Raw genomic sequence first — 20,641 nt, 5'->3', positions numbered from 1 at the left:
GCTTGCAATTGCAAAGAATCAGTGAATAAAGTTTCTATATAGAAATTAGTATGAAGAAAATTAATGACACACATTTAATTTTGATTAGTGAATAAATCTTTAATTTAGGTTTATCTTTTCTCCTTGTAATTACTGCAGTCCTTAGCTAGTCCATGGTCATCAATCGTCCCCTAAGAAAGCATAAATAATGCAGCTAGTCAAAGTGAGATGTGTGTCATTTATGTGAGATGTGCTTTTTCTCGTCTTTGTGTTATTTTTATTGCATAGTGTTGAGAAGTGCTAATTACTGATTTTCAGAAATTAACAGCAAATGCTTTCACAAGCATCTAAAGTCATATTTTACACAAGGAAGAAGGGTGAAAATTGTAGCCTCCTGTTTGTAATAGAAATAGCTGGAAGGGATTTCCTTATCTTCTAGTAACATAGATTTCAGTTATATTACACAGTTGTTACCTTAGCATAAATTAACAATTATTCAAAACATATTGCGTGCTTCAATTTGTTGAAGTAGATATTACTCAATCTAAATACCTAAGCATTTCAGTTAGATGCTTAGAGCTCATTTTTAAAGGTTTTAAACATATTGATAATGAACCTACTTAAAGCCATTTGAAATCTCAATATAGTATATCTAAATTGTTGTTTCCCATTTATGTCAAAATCAAAGAAGAGCACTTTGTTCTGCCAAATACATGCAATACTATTTTGATTCTGATTTTAGCCTAATAAAAGTATATGATTTCATTTTGTGATGTTTATACCACCACCTGGTAAACCTTTGTCTTGATGTCATTCCACTTCCAGGCAAATCTTACCAACTTCTATTATTTTCATTATTATTTCCTTTCCATGATCAGACACTCCAAGTGAACTTATTTTGTATGGTGAGGAAAGGTCGTCACCGGTACTAACATTCCTCCTCCTCCACCACTGCCTTCCCCCAACTTCCATCTCCCAATTCAGCCAGCCTGAGTTTGCTTTATATACATTGATTCAACCAGGGAGAATTTGGCAAAAACGTTGTACTGATTCTTCTCACATTTCATTATGCATTTCTGGGTTGGGTACTTTACCTATGTACTATTTAATGATTAACCCAAAAGTGAGCAAAGAACAGAAAATCTGGAAGAGTCCTTAAGACGTCATCCGCTGGGGTGCCTGGGTGGCTCAGTCGGTTCAGCGTCTGACTCTTGCTTTTGGCTCAGGTCATGATCTCATGGGCATGAGATCGAGCCCCAGTAGGCTCCACGATGTGGAGTTGTGGCCTTAGAGAGAAGACTGCAATCCAGCCACTGCCAAACTGGGACCTGGCAAGGAAGGACCATAGGATAAATTTTACATCCCCTTCCTGTCTCCTGTCCTGAGCTCTCATTGGCCGAAAAGAGTGGGAAGCTAGAGGAGCAAGAGAGTGGTAGGGGTGCAGTCTCTGGAGGCCAGTCTCCTGGGGACAAGAAAGATGATCCAGCTCACGTCTATGTTCCCCCTGAGTTAGTCACTGCTTTAGGCAAATTTATTTAAGGCATCCGGGCGAGAACAGCCACTACCTGACGCATTAAAATACACGTACTTTTCCTACCTGAGTTGACTTACGCTTATTTTTAAATATAAAAATTGAGTGAGCTTGCCACCAATGGCACTGACCTGATTTGAAGAAAAACTGTTCTGGACAGAGCATTTTTTTTTTAATCCAAAGGACATGGTTCTTGCTTTTCACATTCACTGTTCACGTTAATTTGTTAAGTCAGATATGTAATATCATCATTATAACTCATCAGTCCAAGGAGGAAATAGGAATCAGCGAAAGGATAATTTTCCTCTTTATTTCTTTTAGGTTTATACTAAAAGAATAAAACCAAGCACTGAGGCAGGTAAATGAACCATCAGAATCCTCTCCCTCAATACTGTCTAACATAGTCTGATAGTTACAGCAAATGTGGTTCTTTTTTTACTTGAGTTATTAAGTATTTGCTGAAGTATTCTAATAATTTTGCTAGTATAGACTTAGCCTTAATGTGGTTGATTGTTAAAAAAAAGGAAACACGTTTGTTCTTCTATTGTGTAGTTTCTATGAAAAATTAGAAACAGTTGAATATAAAATAGCATTTTTAATTTTTTATATAGTTTAGTGTTGGTAAAGCAAGTAATAATAAAGTGCAGATATTATTTTCTTGATTTATTTTGCTCCTGTTTTTCTTGCATTAAAAAATAATGCTTTATATGATCTTGTTTTATTATAACAATAAACCAGAAACAAAAGCATATCAGTTAAAATACAGTCTGCTATTAAGTAATCTTTTCTTTTATCATTTCAGACTTCTCCAAATTCCATTTTTTTCCCCTATTTGGTATAGAACTGGTAGAATTGGAGGTAGCACAGAAAGATGATATAAATCACATATGTATTTTTAATTATATGTCAAACATGTATTTTCTGGTAAAAAAAAATAATATCCACTTTAAAGCATTAAAATAAAATCTTGCTAAATATGAGCTATAAAATGAGATAACACAATCCTAAGGAAATTTTTGGAAAATCCTTTTCTGTGGTTCCCAAGGAATCACTTTTGCTATTTTTATCTTGAATTTTCTGAAAATTATCAATAATTAACTAGTAATTTCAACATAGTCTGATTTTAGCCTTGTGGGTAGCACAACCTGTCATACTTTATAAAATGCTGACTTTTCTGGAAAACAACTTAAAAGATGGCACAGACCGAGCAAAATGGATGAACTAGGTCATTTGACAGCTTTACCTTATTAGATTCCTCACACTTTCTCATGGCACTTAGACCTTATGACATTTCATCAGAAAGACAATACTAAATTACGTTTATAAAAAAGACTAGAAGTTGTAAAGATTCTACAGGAGAAAAATGTATCTGAGTTAAATTTACTTGCATTGTGGAAAAGACAAGATTAACCAAAGTTTTTATCTCTTGGCTACCAGAGGGGGTGTACACTAGATAACTAGTAAACCCAAGGGGAGGGAGAAAACATATTTATTCACCTAAATAGTAATTTCTTTCTTTTAGAATATTTTGAATTTATCTGTAATTTAAACATCATTCTGAACTATCACTTATCCGTCACCATATGTAATTTTACCCTGGCTATGAAATCTTCATATTAGCAGGCATATGTATAATGCACATAAACCACAGCACGTTTACTTCCTCTTGTGAGGATTTAATCCCAGCTATGTATCTATATTTATAGAGGAGGTAGAATTTTGGGGGGGAGGGAAGGCAAGAAGGAGATAAAAGCAATTAAGCAAGAGGTGCAACAGGTCAAAGGAATAAGGTACATGTCACAGCCACAGCTAATACATATGGCCCCTTTGTGCAAATTAAAAAAGAAGCCCTCATTAAAAGGATGAATAATAAAAGATGCTCCTTCCTTTGGCATTTGAGGCAGATTCTATCCCTCATTTGCCCCCCAACTGGGCACCATTGTGCAGGGCATAGATGACGCAGCTGTGCCCCTGGTCCTGACCTTTAAGTAACGTAAGACTAAGAGAGAGCTTGTTGAAAATAAGGGAGAAAAAAAGGAGAGCTTGTGAAAATGTGGGTAATTTTGTAACTTGGTAGGTGGGTTGTGGAGGATTTTACAAAGCAGGCCTAACAAGAAAGTAGGGAGGAGAAAAACAGGAAACTGTCTCTAATAGGAACTTGCCCTAATGGGAGCTTTGTATTACATATAAGCAGGTAAAACTGAGTTATGTGTCCTATGTGTGTAGTGAAATCTGAAAGTCCTGTTCAGGTTTACTTATTTTGCACTGCTATTCATAACTTAGGTCACATTTTTCTTTACTTCTCTGCTTACCCCTGAAAAATTCCATATTTTAGAAGTCCCTCCAAAGTGTGAAAAAAAAAAGAAACTTTTTTTTCTAATCTTATGACCTACCTGTTTCTTGATGAGTCTTAGCTGGGGAGAAAAACAAATGCAAAAAAAAATTAATTAATTAAAAATAAATAAATACTAAGTACATGGTAACAGCCCCGTATTCAACCAAATAGTTTTTGTAAGAATAAGTAAGAATCCATATAACACTTAAAATGTAAAACTCTTAAGAAATTAACTTACTTATCATTCCTATCTGAACAATTCCTGGTGAGGAAATTACGTGGATTTCCTTATATGATTATTTTCTGAGATAAAGTTGAGTTTGATATGTAAGAGTTCCAGCAGATCCGCACCCTCAAAGATCACAGTCTGAATCATCACTTTATTTACAGCTTGATCACTGCATTCTGCAGTCACAGATACTTATACAAATAAATACACAAAATCAGTAGAGTCACTTTGGAGAACAACTTGGCCGTAAAACAAAATATTCCTACCCTCTAACTTGGCAACCCGATACCTAGGTTATGCACCCAACAAAAATGACTGCTCACCTCCATCAAAAGAAATGTGCAAGAATTTTCTAAGCTACTTTATTCATGATAACCTGAAACTGTTAGCAGCCCAAATATCCGTGAACAGAATTGATCTCTTGTGGCAGACGGATGCAGTGGGACACTGTAATGGCCACAACAATGACAAAACACTGATACACAGAACAATAGGTATGAATCTCCCAGGCATTTTGATCAAAAAAAGGCAGGCATGAAAAGAGGTACTGTATGATTCTACTTATCAGAAGTTCGAGAAAAGAAAAAATAATCGATGGTAATTTTGTTGGTGCAATTTAGTTATCATCGAAATCGTGATTAACCTGGCAGAGGGTGAGGTGTGGGGAAAACTGCTGTGAAGAGGCAGGAGGGTGGTACCGTCCCACTCCCACGAAGACACCACCCAGCTCAAGATGTGGAAACTTCCAGTTCCGTGCCAAAGCCCTCTGTCTTGATCTGAGTGCTGGTTAAAAGGGAGAAAACACACACACAGTTAATTAAAGTGGATGCACATAAGCAGCTTTAGTCTAAGATGCCACATTCAGTGATTACAAAGGCCTAAGAAGGAATATTATTTAAGTATCAGCAGATCTGTATCTTCATCTTATCCCGCTAAAGACCCATAAATACATGGTCTTTCCTATGTGTAAAACACCAAAGATTTTGTCAGTCAGATTTGTTTTGAAAAATCTTCTGTTTTAAGTCTATTACCTATGCTAGATTTATATGAAGTGTGCAAGACTTCTGTTGCTGTGTATTATATGTAAAATGTTAGTATCACTTACTGATTCTGAGATGCCTGTCATTGTCACTTCTCAGCACTCCATATCACAGTGTGTCTTGCAATCAGTGGTGGATCATAGTTGAATTGGCAACATTTTTTTACTTCTTAATAGTATATAAATTAATGACACTTTTCACAATGGATAACAGCTGAGATTTGATGAAGTTAGATTGACAGAGTTATTTCCCAAGTTTTACTCTTCTCTCATAAACATTATAAAAGTCATGAGCTCACACATACAGTATCAGTTCATTCTTGCTTCAGTGGAAAGTGCAATGCAATAGGCTCCCCTTATCCACTGTTTGGCTTTCCACGGTTTCAGTGACCCGAGGTCAGCCATGTTCTGGAAGCAGTGATTCTGACCTAGCCTCAGAAGGTCAGCAGTAGCTTGATGTTAGGTCACGGTACCTACCTCATTACCTCACTTCATACTATCGGTTAGGCATTTTTTTCTAAAGATTTTATTTGAGAGAGAGCACAAGCAGGGGTGGGGGGTGCACGGGGCAGAGGGAGAGGGAGAAGCAGACTCCCTGCTGAGCAGGGAGCCCGATGCGGGGCTCCATCCCAAGGCCCTGAGATCATGACCTGAGCCAAAGGCAGATGCTTAACCAACTGAGCCACCCAGGCGCCCCTCATCAAATAGGCATTTTACCATCTCACATCATCATCCTAAGGAGAAAGGTGAGCCCAGTACCATAAGGTATTTTGAAAGAGAGATCACATTCACATAACTTTTATTACAGTATATTATCATTGTTCTGTTTTATCAGTGGTCATTGCTGTTAATCTTTCACCATGCGTAATTTATTCATTAAACTTTATCATAGGTATGTATGTATAGGAAAAAACAGCGTACATAGGGTTCAGTACCATCCACAGTTTCAGGCATTCTTTGGGGTCTTGGACCATATACCCCGAGGATGAACACGGGACTACTGTAGATCTATAAAGCGATAGCTTCCCTGTAATACAAATTAACGTTTTGGTAGTAGATTTTAAGAGGATTAACAAATGCTGAAGTCTGTAGGAGTCAGACAGGGAATAAACCAGTGAAGCGGGCCGGGAGACAGCGCATGCCTGGGTCCTCTGAGCCGTGGGCATTACAAAAGAGCCCCTGTGCCTTGGCACCAGCCAGGTGTTGCTGTGCAGGAATGCTGATGAACCACCTCTTCTGTGTTTTTTGAGAGACGCCAAAAAATCCAATTTATTTGAAATTTTCTGACCTATAAATGTTGGCTGAAATAGAAACCATACCTGTGAGCTGCTTTTTTTTTTAATTTTTTTATTGTTATGTTAATCACCATACATTAATTACATCATTAGTTTTTGATGCAGTGTTCCGTGATTCATTGTTTGTGCATAACACCCAGTGCTCCACGCAGAACATGCCCTCTTTAATACCCATCACCAGGCTAACCCATCCCCCCACCCCCTCCCCTCTAGAACCCTCAGTTTGTTTTTCAGAGTCCATCGTCTCTCATGGTTCATCTCCCCCTCTGACTTACTCCCCTTCATTCTTCCCCTCCTGCTATCTTCTTTTTCTTTTTTCTTAACATATGTTGCATTATTTGTTTCAGAGGTACAGATCTGTGATTCAACAATCTTGCACAATTCACAGTACTCACCATAGCACATACCCTCCCCAATGTCTATCACCCAGCCACCCCATCCCTCCCATCCCCCACCACTCCAGCAACCCTCAGTTTGTTTCCTGAGATTAAGAATTCCTCATATCAGTGAGGTCATATGATACATGTCTTTCTCTGATTGACTTATTTCACTCAGCATAACACCCTCCAGTTCCATCCACATCGTTGCAAATGGCAAGATCTCATTCCTTTTTATGGCTGCATAATATTCCATTGTGTATATCTGTGAGCTGCTTCTATCTAGCCCAAGCGCTGCTGGCTTGTGATATCTGGCTGAATGTGAGCGCCTATGCCGTCCTGGCTAGAACGTTAAGCTCTAAACCCATCTGTTTTGCTTGATGAATATCATAAATATCTACAATGGTACCCAGTACATAGTAGGTGCTCAGTACGTATATGCTTTATGAATAAATAAAGCTAGATTAAGTCTCTCTGACCCATGCAGAATAATGTATAGAAAAATAGACATATGTTGAATTTTTTTAAAACACTATTTCCGATCTTTTTTTGCTGTCAGCTGGCCAAAATTCCTACTTATCATTCATGTCACTCAGCTCTTGTCCCTTTTCTGGAAGCCCCTTTCCTAACAGCCCTGCTCTCCCTGTGCCCTGCTCTACCCTGAGTCTAATGTAGACATCACTCCTGGGCTCCCTTGTACTCCAGGATGGCCTCCACCATGGTCCCCTACCTACCGTGTGCCCTGATTACCACTCATCTTATGTCCTCATGGGCTGAAAACTTCTTGAGGACAGGCTGGTATCTGATTTCTTATCCCTCAGCATTGAGTAAGCATTTAACAATGTTTGTTAACTTCACTGTCTTTGTAGTACTGAATTGTTAGAGTAAGCACTCCAGTGTTTTCTCTACTACTCTGCTTTTCCTTTTCTGTGCTACCTTTCAGTTTTGCACAAATGTCCCACCGTTGTTCCACTTCTATATTCAGCAAATGTTTTTGAACTCTCTTAGAATGAAGTCACAGCCTTGACCTGCAAAGATCAACAGTCTGAGCAAACAGACCTGTGTAAAGAACTGTGCGTTGAATTTCATGATAAAGGGGGGAAAAAGGGCTATGAGAATATGGAGGACATTCCTTATGATTTAGGGAGTCTGGGAAGGATTTAGAACCCTGTCCAAGTTTCGCATGAAGGGGAGGCATTTTCTCCTACATCGGGAGTGGTTCTCAGAACAACCACTCAGCTGCTATGCTTCATCGATTACAGAATGGGCTGTGTATATCCCCGGGCACCCTCCCGTACAAAGTACTTCCCTCTTGACAGAAAGAAGACATTGATGACTTTCTAGATGTGGGTGAGAACAGAAAACATAGAACGGGGGAGAGGTGAAGAAAATCAGTAGGTGCTCACTCCCCATTCAAATGGGTTGGTAGTGACAAGGAGAGAACTCAGAGGAGGCAGTGTGCTTCTTCCAGATCAGAAAGATCTGTATATTTTTAAATCAGGGGTTAAGGAATTACTGGTAGACAGGATTACAAGAGAGCCAAAAGATAAATATTGGAATAAGAACTTTTAGGTCATGAAGGCATGTGATCTGGATCACAAGGAAGAGGGATTCAGTTTAGTATTAAAAAAAATAAATAAATGTTAAGTAGTGTAGGGAATTGATTGTCTTAATGAAAGGGCAAAATCACAATATTAACTTGATCACAGCTTAATATTTATCCTGATGCCCTTCGAGAGTTGTTTAAAATAAATACGTGTGTGTACTCTGCCTCAGTCCAAAAAGGATCTGAAGAGAACTGTACAGATTTCTGCAAAGTAAGTGAGTCTCCTAAGATATTCTGGTATAGTTTTAATACTTGCCCTTCAGAACAAAAATCAAGTCAAGCAGAGCATGTTTGTGGATTTAGTCCTTCTATGGCCATTTAAAGGCTACCTACTAAGTACAAACACTGACCTAGAGACTAAACTGTATTTAATTTCACCCCTGTCTCCCCCCACCCCACCCCAGTCCTCTTTCTGGAGGAGTTGGAACACAAGCCAAAGGACCTATTGTTAGAGCGACTTTAGCTGTTCATGATACATTAAGCTAGGTATTGGACATTTTCTAGCCAGGGCAACTTTAACAATGAAATTACTATTTTTTTTCTTTCAAGTAACTCTCAGGAGTTTATTGTTCATGATGTGAACCTAACCAGAAATGGTCTCTTCCCTCTTTTATAATCGTAAATCTTGCACTGGGGAGATAAAGTATGATGGAATCTATGTGAGTATGATTTACTTAAATAGTCACACTTTGCGTATGTGTGGACACCGTGCAAATAAATGGATACATTAAGATTGGACAGCACTTAAAGAGATTTAATAATTCATCCTGTTGCCTCTGCAAATAAAAGAACCAAAGCCCCATTTATGCAATTGCTAAAATATGGCAGATAATGATGCATTCATGTTTAATATTGCTAATAAATTTGAAAATTCACATTTTTATTGATAAACATTTTCTTGAAATGCAGTCTAGGTGGACAGATTGTTAAATTTAAGTACTTTATAAATGAGATCTCTAGATAGTGAATGCGATTAGCGGCACTGCAGCGTCGAGAGTCATCTACCACCTTACCTGCATTCCTAAGCACTCAGCAATGAGTTTCGTATTTCACTTTTATGTGCAACCACAATGCACACAATTTTAGGGGAAAAATTAGCATGGTAACAGTAATGACCACTGTAAATATGGTGCTTCTCCTTGTTGACTTAAATTACGTGCTAACAGTATTTTGGAAAAATCTTTTCTGTTAGGCTAGCTTAATATATTGAAATTTTTTTGCCTGTAGGATTTATATATAGAAGAAATACATAAATCTTCTATAAGATTATATCTTTGACATACACACAGAAAAAGGCATATTATACAGTCCAGACAGTTTGAGATCCAAGATTATTTTTATTCATTGGGAGCCATAAAATCTCATTAATATTTCTAGCTGCACAGGCTTTAATAATATATTTCATAGCTCAAGATGCCCAAAGAATTATTTCCTCTTTGGGCTGGTTATCTCTAAAATTTCAAAAAAATTTTAAGAGAAGTGAATTCATACCTTATAGACATTAAATAATATTTCAGCATTCATCTTAAAAAAGCATGACATGCTAAAATATATTTTTTTGTACTGAAAATTTGGCCATCATTAATCATTATACAAAAGTCTTAATGATTACCCTCTGTATTGGCTGGAATATATGATTTTCTGAATTTTACTTCGTATCACTGGTGGACTGACTTTATGTATCATTCTTTTTTCCCAAGATCCCAGAAGCTTATTTCATTAGAGATCCCCATACGTTCCTCCTTACACAGGACTTTATTAAGGTATACGTGGTGTATTTAGTGTTGAGTGTTCTTTGGCCTCAGCTGCATGCACTCACAGGCATAACACTCCCACATTTAACCCTAGCTTCTACGTAAGAATAGCCACTTGGTGAACGGAAGCATGTTTGGAAGGAGAAAGCAAAGCCTGTCTACAAAATACTAACACTTGGATGATTCTGCACCCTGAGAGAAGAGCACCCAGTGAATTTTCTGGACTTCTTTCATGGCTGACTTGGGATCCACTTGCATTGTCAGGGAGTGTGTTGACCTCTCTCGTTGATGCATATTGATTATGACAATCACTCTCCTTCCCCTGCAGGCCATGGAGGCCCAGATACAGAACTTTGGACAGACGCCATCTCAGTTGCTTATTGAGCCACATCCGCCTCGGAGCTCTGCCATGCACCTGGTAAGACAGAGCAGCCTGAAAAGAAAGTTTTCTGCTTTCTTTGTACCTGGGTACGCGTCAAGTCAGATCGTCATTTCAGCAGCGTTTTTAAAGGCTTCTCGGTGTATTGGTTAAGTCTTCAGGCTCAGTATATGCTGATACCCTGCGGAGACACAGAGGGGAGTGCGGTTCCTACCTTTACATCCTGCCACACTCGCCCAATTTGGGGTTCACAACAATTGCCTTCTTCTCTGACTTTAGCCTCTGCCTAAACTCATTCAGACACATAGAGGCACCAGAATTAGATTTGATTTATAAGGTAGGATGAAAATATAATAGCAACACAATATGATATGGCCCAATTTAATCTTCTGGGGCAAGGTTGAGTAGGGGGAGTAGCTCATTTTAAGAAGAGGGCAGAAATACAGAGGTAACTTGCAGAGGCAGGAGGGTTTAAAAACAAGGGCTCCAGAGCCAGTCTGGTCAAACCCCAGCTCTGCCTCTAGCTAGGGAATGACCTGGGCAAGGTATTCAACCTCCCTGTTTACGTTGCAACATCTGTTACATGAAAGCAAAAATACCATCTGCCTTGAGAATTTCATGACTTAATACCACAGGGCACTTAGACCAGCACCTGGTGTGCAGCACGTTCTCAATAAATGTTAGCTGGTGTCATCATCACCACTACCTCCTCATATTAAAACTTGTATTCCCGTTTTACAAGGGAAGAGGTAATATTCTTTTCATTTTAATCGGAATTTTAAAAGCTCATTTTCTTTTTTTTAAAGCTCATTTTTGTAACAAAACAGGCCTTTTTCAGTCTATTAGCAAATTGTACAACATTTCCCTCTTTAATTTGAAGACGGTACATTTTTTCCGAGAAACTTCTGTGGAAGGCATTTTATTTTTTAAGCTGTGGGTTTTCACTGATTTCTTTACTGAAGTGAAAAATGCTTGAAGGTAAAAGAACATGTTTGCAAAATGAATTAAAGTTCATCCATTTTTCTAGGCAGTTATCAAGGCAGCAAGTACCCTAATTTTGGAGTAAAGAGCTCTGAAATATGGTCCATAGTATATGTGCAAACAAATTTATAAGCTGTTATTTTGTGGCGGAAGTACTGTTCAGACCTTTCATTTATTTTTTCAGTTAATAAATTCGTATCGAGTTCCTTCTGTGTGTCAGGCATGACGCTAAGCAACTGGCAACACAGAGGGGGCTGCATCCTCCAGACCTATCGAGTCAAACTCCTAGTGAAACAAATAAATGTGTTTGTTTGAAAACGTTTTTTCTCTCTACAATGGCTCCAACAGCTTCAGCCCCTTTGGTCACTAATGAACTCTTCTGCTTGAAATTGGTCCTTGCGTGTGACAAAGCAAAGAGGTTGATACCAAGCACACGGTTTCATATGAACACGCAGTCACAGTGTAGACAAGGGGAGGTGGCCTTGGAGCCTCAAGCCTTAGATGAATTTTTTTTTTAAAGATTTTATTTATTTGACAGAGAGAGACACAGCAAGAGAGGGAACACAAGCAGGGGGAGTGGGAGAGGGAGGAGCAGGCTCCCCGCAGAGCTCCCCGCAGAGCAGGGAGCCGGTTGTGAGGCTTGACCCCAGGACCCTGGGCTCACGACCTGAACTGAAGACAGATGCTTAACAACTGAGCCACCCAGGCGCCCCTAGATGAAGTATTTTTAATAAGCTAAGAGAGTATCTCTAACACTTTATTTTATGAAATGCTTTGGCAGAAGAGTTTTATTCCCGTGTTAGTTGTCTCTGTTTAATAATAATAATAAAAATACTTATCCTGGAGAAGTGCCCAGTCAGGATTCATTGCTTTCCTGGGGAAAATTGTGAGAGACTAAATTGGCATGGAACTGCTCATAAAGGAAACCTAAAACCTTCTACATTCGTGGAGCAGACACTTCATACGTATAGAAAACAATTACAGAACATTTATGAACGCGACATAATGGCTATTTCCAGCATCCCCATTTTGGGCTTTCAATGCAGGAGTATTGATGGTGTTTTATAGTTGCTGGAACTGTAGCATCGATAGTGTCTGCTGTCTGTCGAGGCACATGCTAGACGTCTGAAAGCACAGACTGAAGGAAGGAAAAAGGGGTAGCCCTCAGCAAGCGCACAGTCTAGAAAGGAGGCGTCAGCCATAACCAGTCAGGATTGCCACAGCAGAGATGCGTGCAAAGCTCTGACGGGGAAAGCTAGTATATTTTAGTTATTTAGATTGCAGCCGTGACGCCAGATCAGCCAGGTAAAAAGTGAAAGTATCAGTCCATTCACCTTATCTTTCATGTAAACAGTGTCAGTCCCTGACTTCACTAATTTTTCCACTCAACTGACGTTTTTCACCGCACTGAATAATGCTGCTGCATCAGGAGACAGACCTGGGAGCTCACGTCTCACCCCGCAGTCTCGAGAGGCTTAGACTGAGGCTGGTCGTGTCCTCAGCCGGCGGTGGCACAGGGCCCTTGCCCCTTTCCCCATGCCATCCTCCCCGGATGGAAGTTCGGGTTGCTTTGCTCTCTGCTCATGCTAGCCTCGTCTGTGTTAACCTCCGTCTCCCCAGAGCTTTCACTAACTGTGTTATCCCTTCTGTTTTCTTCTGCTCTCTTCCCTTTCTATTCAACAGTGTTTCCTTCCACAGAGTCCACTCATGTTTAAAGATCAGATGCAACAGGATGTGATCATGGTGCTGAAGTTCCCATCAAATTCTCCGGTGACCCACGTAGCAGCCAACACACTGCCCCACCTGACCATCCCTGCGGTGGTGACTGTGACCTGCAGCCGGCTGTTTGCAGTGAATCGATGGCACAACACAGTAGGTATGTGTGTCCAAGCGCATCACTTACTAGAGGGGTCTTAGAAGGTGCAGTTAAGTGAAGGTAAGTGCGCTGGGGGCTAGCTGGTATGCCAGATTATCTACGGACAGCAGCAGAGCAAATCGGTGCCAGACCTGACAAGAGGAGTCTTGTCTGTCTCATCCACTGCTGCTCTGTGTTGGGGCCTCACCGAATGCTTGGCTGATGGTTAAGTGTTCAATAAATATTCGATAAATTGAAGCAGGTCTACAATTAACTCAGGTCCTCCCACCCTACCCTATGCCTGCCCCGCAGGAAAAAAGAAAAACCACTTTTATCCCATATTTAACAAAAGTGAGTTTGAATCTGGTTTCAAATTCTCTTTCTTCCACTTCAGTAATTTAGTTAGCAAATATTTGAATGGCCACTCTGTGTCAAATAGCCATGAGCACAACAATGAACAGGACAGACACCATCTCCCTCCTTGAGGAGCTGAGAGTCTTTGAGAAAAGACAAAATCTAAATTGTTTAGTGATTTCATGTGTGTTTTCTTTAAACTTGTTCCCAAGAGTTCCAGCTGGTACATCTTGAAGTGATAGGATTCTATTATCAAAATTAGACATATTGATACTTACCTAACCAGGACAGAAGTCGATGTGACCAAATGATTTAGTTGGCCAAATTCACCCCTTACGATATCCTCGGAAACCCCAGGACTCTCACTGTCTCCAGAACTAAATGGATAAGCCATGGTAAATTAACCTGAATTTTTCTATTCTATTGACTTCTGTATTGCTCTGAAAAACGGTATCAAGTATATCATAGCTTATTCTTCTAAGAATTTCTAAATGCACTTATTTTATGTTTATCGGTGATACTATCAACATGAGGTATAACTAATTCCATTTGGTCAGAAAGATGCAACAAACATCTTAAGAAAAAATATAACTTTATTATTCACAGAAGTCTGAGCCTCTAGAAATATTTTGCATTGAGAAAAAAACTGTAAAGGATTAATTTTTTCTTTGGCATTGTTCAAAAGTATTATATATGTTATATAATCACATGTAAAAAATTATGACTAATAACTCAATCAAGCCCTAAATATTAATCCTCTGGTAGTAGCTTTTCCTGAGCTTAAGGTCTTAGGTGTGGCTCCATTTTTTACCTTCAATTGACTTGCCATCTATTGACGGAAAATGGGAGTCCCATCTTCCCCTCTGCCCTGGCCCAGGTGAGCCCTGCCATGCTCACGCCCACCCCCGCTTGCAGACACAGCTTCGTAGATTTCAAGCTCATTGGTTGCCCGGAATCTCAGCTCTCTGATGGGCTCAAGAAATGTTGTGATCTTCTGTTATAGGCGGCTTCTTCTTGTTGTTAGGATAAGAACACTGTTTCCAGCTTCCTACATCTGACATAGAAGCCAGCGTCCCTGTTGTGAATGGTTTCTTTTGAGAATATCTACAAAGATGTGTAGTATGACCATCATTCTTACAACAATTTGCCAAATAATTTTTAAGCAATACAGCTTTTCTACAATCATCATAGAACACTGCTTATTAGGAAGTTCCTTCTCTCTGAGACTTTTGTGGTAGTTTTCTCCTTCTGTTTAAACTTTAGGCCTCAGAGGAGCTCCAGGATACTCTTTGGATCAAGCTCATCATCTTCCCATTGAAATGGACCCCCTAATTGGTACGTTAACAACAAAAATACATTTTCATGAATGCTGACTGTCCACAGATTCCTATGTAGTTATTTATTACAAAAGGTAGTCGAATGATAATTTTTCTGCCATAAAATTAGTGTGCAGATAACATTGAATTACCATCAAGGAGCTGTGTAGATCATAATATGCCATCTAAGGACTTTCTGGTATTTAAGCAATTATTTGTGGCATTTTCTTGATTTTTTTTTTTAGGAGGTCATTTAAGTTGGTTCTAAACAAGGCAAATCATTCCAAACTGTCCTCTCCTTCAGACTAAACTATTCTTTAACAACTATATATTATTTAAAATATTTAAAATATGTGAGGACTCAAAAAAATCATTGAAGAGAACTAACATGAAAGACATCTTTTCTAGAAATCTCCTTTCAATAGGCCAATATTTTTAATTAAAGATTTCATATGAATTGCAAACGTATGAGCTGTAACTCTTTGCAAAAGATAATGGAAATATTTTTAAATCATGTACACATTTATTAGCAGATGCTCCAGAACAAGCCCCTTCTTCTTCCTAGGCCTCAATTTCCTATCTGCAACATGACTGATCAGGATGTTTGTCCTGACTTTTTCATGGGATCATGTAGAGAACTAAATTAGGAAAAAAAAAAAAAGTGGCTTGAAAAAAGTATAAAGCCATATGCAAGTTATGGTATATCGTCCCTTATATTTCTTAATTCTCCCTTCATCTTCGAACCCAGAAATAAGTTAAAAGGCAGTCATTTAAGTTAGTTATTTATACCCCTACACAGAATAGCATTTACATGTCTTTGGGAAGAGATAAGGTTTAGGACTGGGAATATTTTAGAGTCAGTCCAACTATTCCTTTGTCCAAGAAACATCGACAGTGTCACATGCAGCAGGAATGTAACCTTGGAGAAATTAGCAGCTCTCTTCTAATTAATCAAGGACCAATTACACAGTTCTCAAGTGACTCAGAACCATTGATTTTCTTTTTCTTTGCTACCTTTCTCAGTATAATTTTTTTTGGCTTCCCTCCCTGGTCGTTGTTATTATAGCTTTAGTGGGAGTCCACAAAGAGTAGCACTTCAGTCTAATTGGCGTGAGAGAGTATGGGTGATCGTCTGCATCTCCTGTTTAAGAATTCAGCCCAGGGATTTAGCCTGAAAGGACAGTGCAGAGGACGGAACAGGCTGGCATGCAGACAGGCACGAGGGAAATCAGACGGTGTCTCCGAGGTCCTGACTTTATTCAGATTCGGTCCCAGTGCTATCCACGGGAGTCTCTGCCTGTCTCCTTCCTCCCCACTCCCTCTCCCATCTTTTCTGTTTGTCTCCTCCCCTGCCAGCCCATTCTGGAAAGGCCTTCTGTTTGTTGACAAGCCAGGTCTTTAAAGCTGCTGACCTAAAGCTCCCTGTGGGGCTGCCCACATAACAACATCCCTTGCTCAAACCTCTCCCCTCTTTTTTCCGCATGAATTGGAAATGCCATCAGAAAATGACAGATTGGGGCAACGATTAAGACTTTTTTTTCCTTCTGTACCATACTTCACACAATATTTCTTCCTCCTGATTACAGAACTGGTTGGACCCTAATGAACTTGTGCGTAGTGAACATGTATAGAATTCAAGGCATCTAAATATTTTTATTTTCAATTCATTATCTGACATCTTCATGTTGTTTTTATTTATTGGGGGAGAGGGAACTGAACTTTCTGACAACTTTGAGATGTGTAAAATGGTTCATAAATAACCACTGCTACTAAAAATTAAGCTTCTATTCCTCATGGGGAAATGTTAAAATGTTAATAATCTTATGGCCTTAAAAGCCCATTTCTAGATAAAGGAAGCATAAAAATATTCCTTGAAGAACCTCCTGTGGAATCCTTCTTTAAATTCTTTTTTTCTGTGTATGTTTAGCCAATAACTCTGGTGTGAACAAACGGCAGATCACGGACCTTGTTGATCAGAGTATACAAATCAATGCACATTGTTTTGTGGTCACAGCAGATAATCGCTATATTCTTATCTGTGGGTTCTGGGATAAGAGCTTCAGAGTTTACTCTACAGAAACAGGTAAGCTTAACTATGAAATACCTTTTTCTCTTCAAAATGCCTTTGTTAGACCCAGAGCTTGAAATAAAATCATGCTTAATAATGTAGACATTTTCATCTTGAGTGTCAAGATTCAAATTAAATGTTCACGTTGTAAGTAACTCATTATAACTCTATCCATTCCAAACATTAGCATGAGTCCTGATTTCATAGCACAAACGGGACTACTGTTCCTTCCCCAAATCAAGTCCAGTAAAAGACCTTAAACCTCCCCGTAGTCTGGCCCAACTCCTGGAGAATGAAAATCATGATTGTGTTGCTTTTGAAGCCATGTCCTTAAAACTCCCAAGGAACATTCTTGCATCATTTTTCAGAAGAAATTGAAGAAAGCATCTGTAGCTGGATTTGAATTAGCTTATAAATTTTCACATTTACAGATCCACTTTTCACAAATCTAGTAAAATAAAGTTAAGCTTATTACCATTTAAAGAAAAATAGCAAATGAATTAAACCTACCGTTTTTGTGTGTGTGTGTTTCAGGGAAATTAACTCAGATCGTGTTTGGCCACTGGGATGTGGTCACGTGCCTGGCCAGGTCTGAGTCATACATAGGAGGGGACTGCTACATTGTGTCTGGGTCTCGAGATGCTACCCTGCTTCTCTGGTACTGGAGTGGGCGACACCATATCATAGGAGACAACCCTAACAGCAGTGAGTATTTGTGTAGAAGTGTCCCATCAGACTACAAGTTTCTTTAAATATATTTTGCTTTTTTTATTTTTCTAACAGCTTTTCCTAGGGTTATAAAGATTCTTTTTTAATTTTATTTTACTTTATTATGTTATGTTAGTCACCATACAATACATCATTAGTTTTTATTTTTTTATTTTTTTTTTTTTTTTTTTTTTTTTTTTTTTAAAGATTTTATTTATTTATTTGAAAGAGAGAGAATGAGAGATAGAGAGCACGAGAGGGAAGAGGGTCAGAGGGAGAAGCAGACTCCCTGCCGAGCAGGGAGCCCGACGCGGGACTCGATCCCGGAACTCCAGGATCATGACCTGAGCCAAAGGCAGTTGCTTAACCAACTGAGCCACCCAGGCGCCCTACATCATTAGTTTTTAAAATATGAAAGCTTTAGGTGGCAAAAATCTTTGCTAGAATGTTGTTTGTTATTCTGTTGTACCTACTGTAACCTTCAACTTGGGGAAAGTTCCAGGTCTCCTCACATTGACCCTGTAGTTGGCAGTCTTCCCCCAACCTCCAAATGTCTCTATCCTTCAGAAATTTCCTTCAGTATCTCCTCATCCATTAAACTTTGTATCATTTCTCTCAACTGAATATACTCTCTCCCTCCTCTGAATTTCTATAAGGTTTTATTTGTGCCTCAGTGAGGACACTTACTACTTTCTTCCACACAGTCTAGTAAATTTCTCTGTTTATTCGTTTAACAGTGATTGAGTACTCCCTTCAGACTAGGCATTCGGACGGCAAAAACTGAGTAAGACAGTTTCTTTGCTTGTGATGATTCCTAAGTATTTTTATTCAACAGTACTCCCTAAGATATCCTGTAGGGAAAAAATGGGGGGACTCCAGAGTAAAATAATTTTAGAAAACAGTGCATTTACTCTTACTATGTAAGTAAGTTCTGAAAGTCTTACTTACACAAACAAATCTGTTGAAATTTGCTTAACCCACAATTTCTCAAACATGTTTTTCCATGGCCTCTTTTGCTAATGGCAGAACAGTTATTATTCTTTGGAATTGTTGTTCTGAGGAAACACTAAAATGGATCACGAGTCTCTCCCTTTCCATTTTAAATCTCTGGTTCCTGGGATAGTGATACACATAATAGGATTTTCAGTATCGTTAGATGAAGGGCGCCTGGGTGGCTCACTCGTTAGGCATCTGCCTTTGGCTCAGGTCATGGTCCCAGGGTCCTGGGATCGAGCCCCGCATCTGGCTCCCTGCTCGGCGGGAAGCCTGCTTCTCCCTCTTCCACTCCCCCTGCTTGTGGTCCCTCTCTCGCTGTCTCTCTCTGTCTATGAAATAAATAAATAAAATCTTTAAAAAATATATATTGTTAAATGAAGAACTAGATAAGAGATTGCCTAGAAATAATCACTGTTTTTAATTACTAAGCTTTCAGTAGTCTCAATGCAAATATTCCCTATAAAATAATGGTGTCTGTACAGTGTTGAAAATGGCAAGTACCTAAACCAGGGCGATTCTACTTATAATTCATACACTGGTCACAGCTTACACAGTACCTCCCAAACAAACTGAACCATGAGTTTGGGTCCTCTTTATGACAAGATAGAGATAAGAGTTTTCCAGGAATGCTGGGTATCTGCCACTGAAATGTTGTAAGAGTAGTTGACAAATGGACGAGATGCTGTGTTTCAGCTGCGTGGCGGGAGGCTGCCACCCCTGGCCTGTTCGTTCCAGCCTATGAGAAAGCTGAGGATCAAAGCCAGTTGTACGTCTGTCCACCATTCAAGTCCGGCCCACCCCCGCTCTTAAGCATTTTGACAGGAATATTGCAAAAAGAGGAAATGGCTTTTGATTGATAGGAGCAAAGGCCCTATCATAGTAGTGAAGAAAATGAAAATGAAATATATATGAATGAAGGTAGTGGGGGAGGAACTAGATGCAGCCAAATATTATGTGAGGTTTCATTCTTGCTGCTGGAGCTGAAGACCAACAGATGAAGAAACTAGAAGTATATCATGGAGTAACGTCTCTTAGCATAGACACTGAGTGAGTGAAAGTAGTGCGTTATGCGTATCAGCCTCTGCTCTAAGTTGTGAACCAAGTTGTGAACAAACAGACTGGTTTGAGGAAAAAAAATATTCAGTGTTGCTTGATTTCCAGCCAGCTCAAACAGTGAGCTACCAATTCTACATTATAACAAATATCATTCTCTACTAAAAAGTTAATCTCCTTATTTATTCTTTTCTAAAACCATACCATTAAAAAAACCAGAAACTTCATTTTTAGCAGAATTTGTGTGTGTGTGTGTGTGTGTGTGTGTGTGTGTTTACATGTGTATAAGACACTTGATCTACCATGGATGGCTTTCTTATTCTCAAGCATGGCACATTATCACATATATTTTATCTAAATTTATTTTTGCATATTTACAAATCTTCATTTTCATAGTAGTGTAGTATTCATTAGAAAAGTCAAATTAAGCAGCAGGTCTGTGTAGTATCTTCCATCTATATTGATAAAAATTAAAAGATTTTAGATAACAAATTTTTTTTTAAGAAACAGAAGAGTGCTTGAAATCTCATTAAATAACATCTTCAAACTGGAGCTCAGAAATGATGAAAATGGTAGTTCCCAAAAGAGGATTCATTTCTTAAAAGCTACCATCTGGTAGCTGAGATAAGATATTTTATATATCATACTACTATGAGGTAAAGAATTTTTTTACATTTTAAGTTATAGTAATTGTCTGTGTTAGCTACTTAATTCTAATGTGATTTTCTGATGATCTTTTAAATGAAAAGATGGTTAATGATGGTTGCTTTAGTCTATCAGTTATCA

General features: G+C 38.9%; 1 protein-coding gene across 14 annotated transcripts in view; it reads left to right on the top strand.

Moving 5' to 3' along the window:
• The window catches only part of NBEA (neurobeachin), a 680,715-nt gene that overhangs the window by 644,631 nt on the left and 15,443 nt on the right, over positions 1-20,641 (top strand). For 6 of the 14 annotated variants that reach the window (XM_027588285.2, XM_027588293.2, XM_027588287.2 and 3 more), the window contains 6 exons: positions 10,092-10,154; positions 10,474-10,563; positions 13,189-13,381; positions 14,978-15,049; positions 16,958-17,113; positions 17,633-17,803. In XM_027588285.2, coding sequence (XP_027444086.1) covers positions 10,092-10,154; positions 10,474-10,563; positions 13,189-13,381; positions 14,978-15,049; positions 16,958-17,113; positions 17,633-17,803 — 745 coding nt within the window. The remainder of the gene's footprint in view (positions 1-10,091; positions 10,155-10,473; positions 10,564-13,188; positions 13,382-14,977; positions 15,050-16,957; positions 17,114-17,632; positions 17,804-20,641) is intronic. The other 8 variants (XM_027588290.2, XM_027588296.2, XM_027588295.2 and 5 more) reach the window with 3 other exon arrangements.

Source organism: Zalophus californianus, chromosome 3, assembly GCF_009762305.2.
Source record: "Zalophus californianus isolate mZalCal1 chromosome 3, mZalCal1.pri.v2, whole genome shotgun sequence".
Classification (NCBI taxonomy): domain Eukaryota; kingdom Metazoa; phylum Chordata; class Mammalia; order Carnivora; family Otariidae; genus Zalophus; species Zalophus californianus.
Note: the sequence above shows the minus strand (reverse complement) of the source record. Positions and strands in the feature narration are given on the sequence as shown.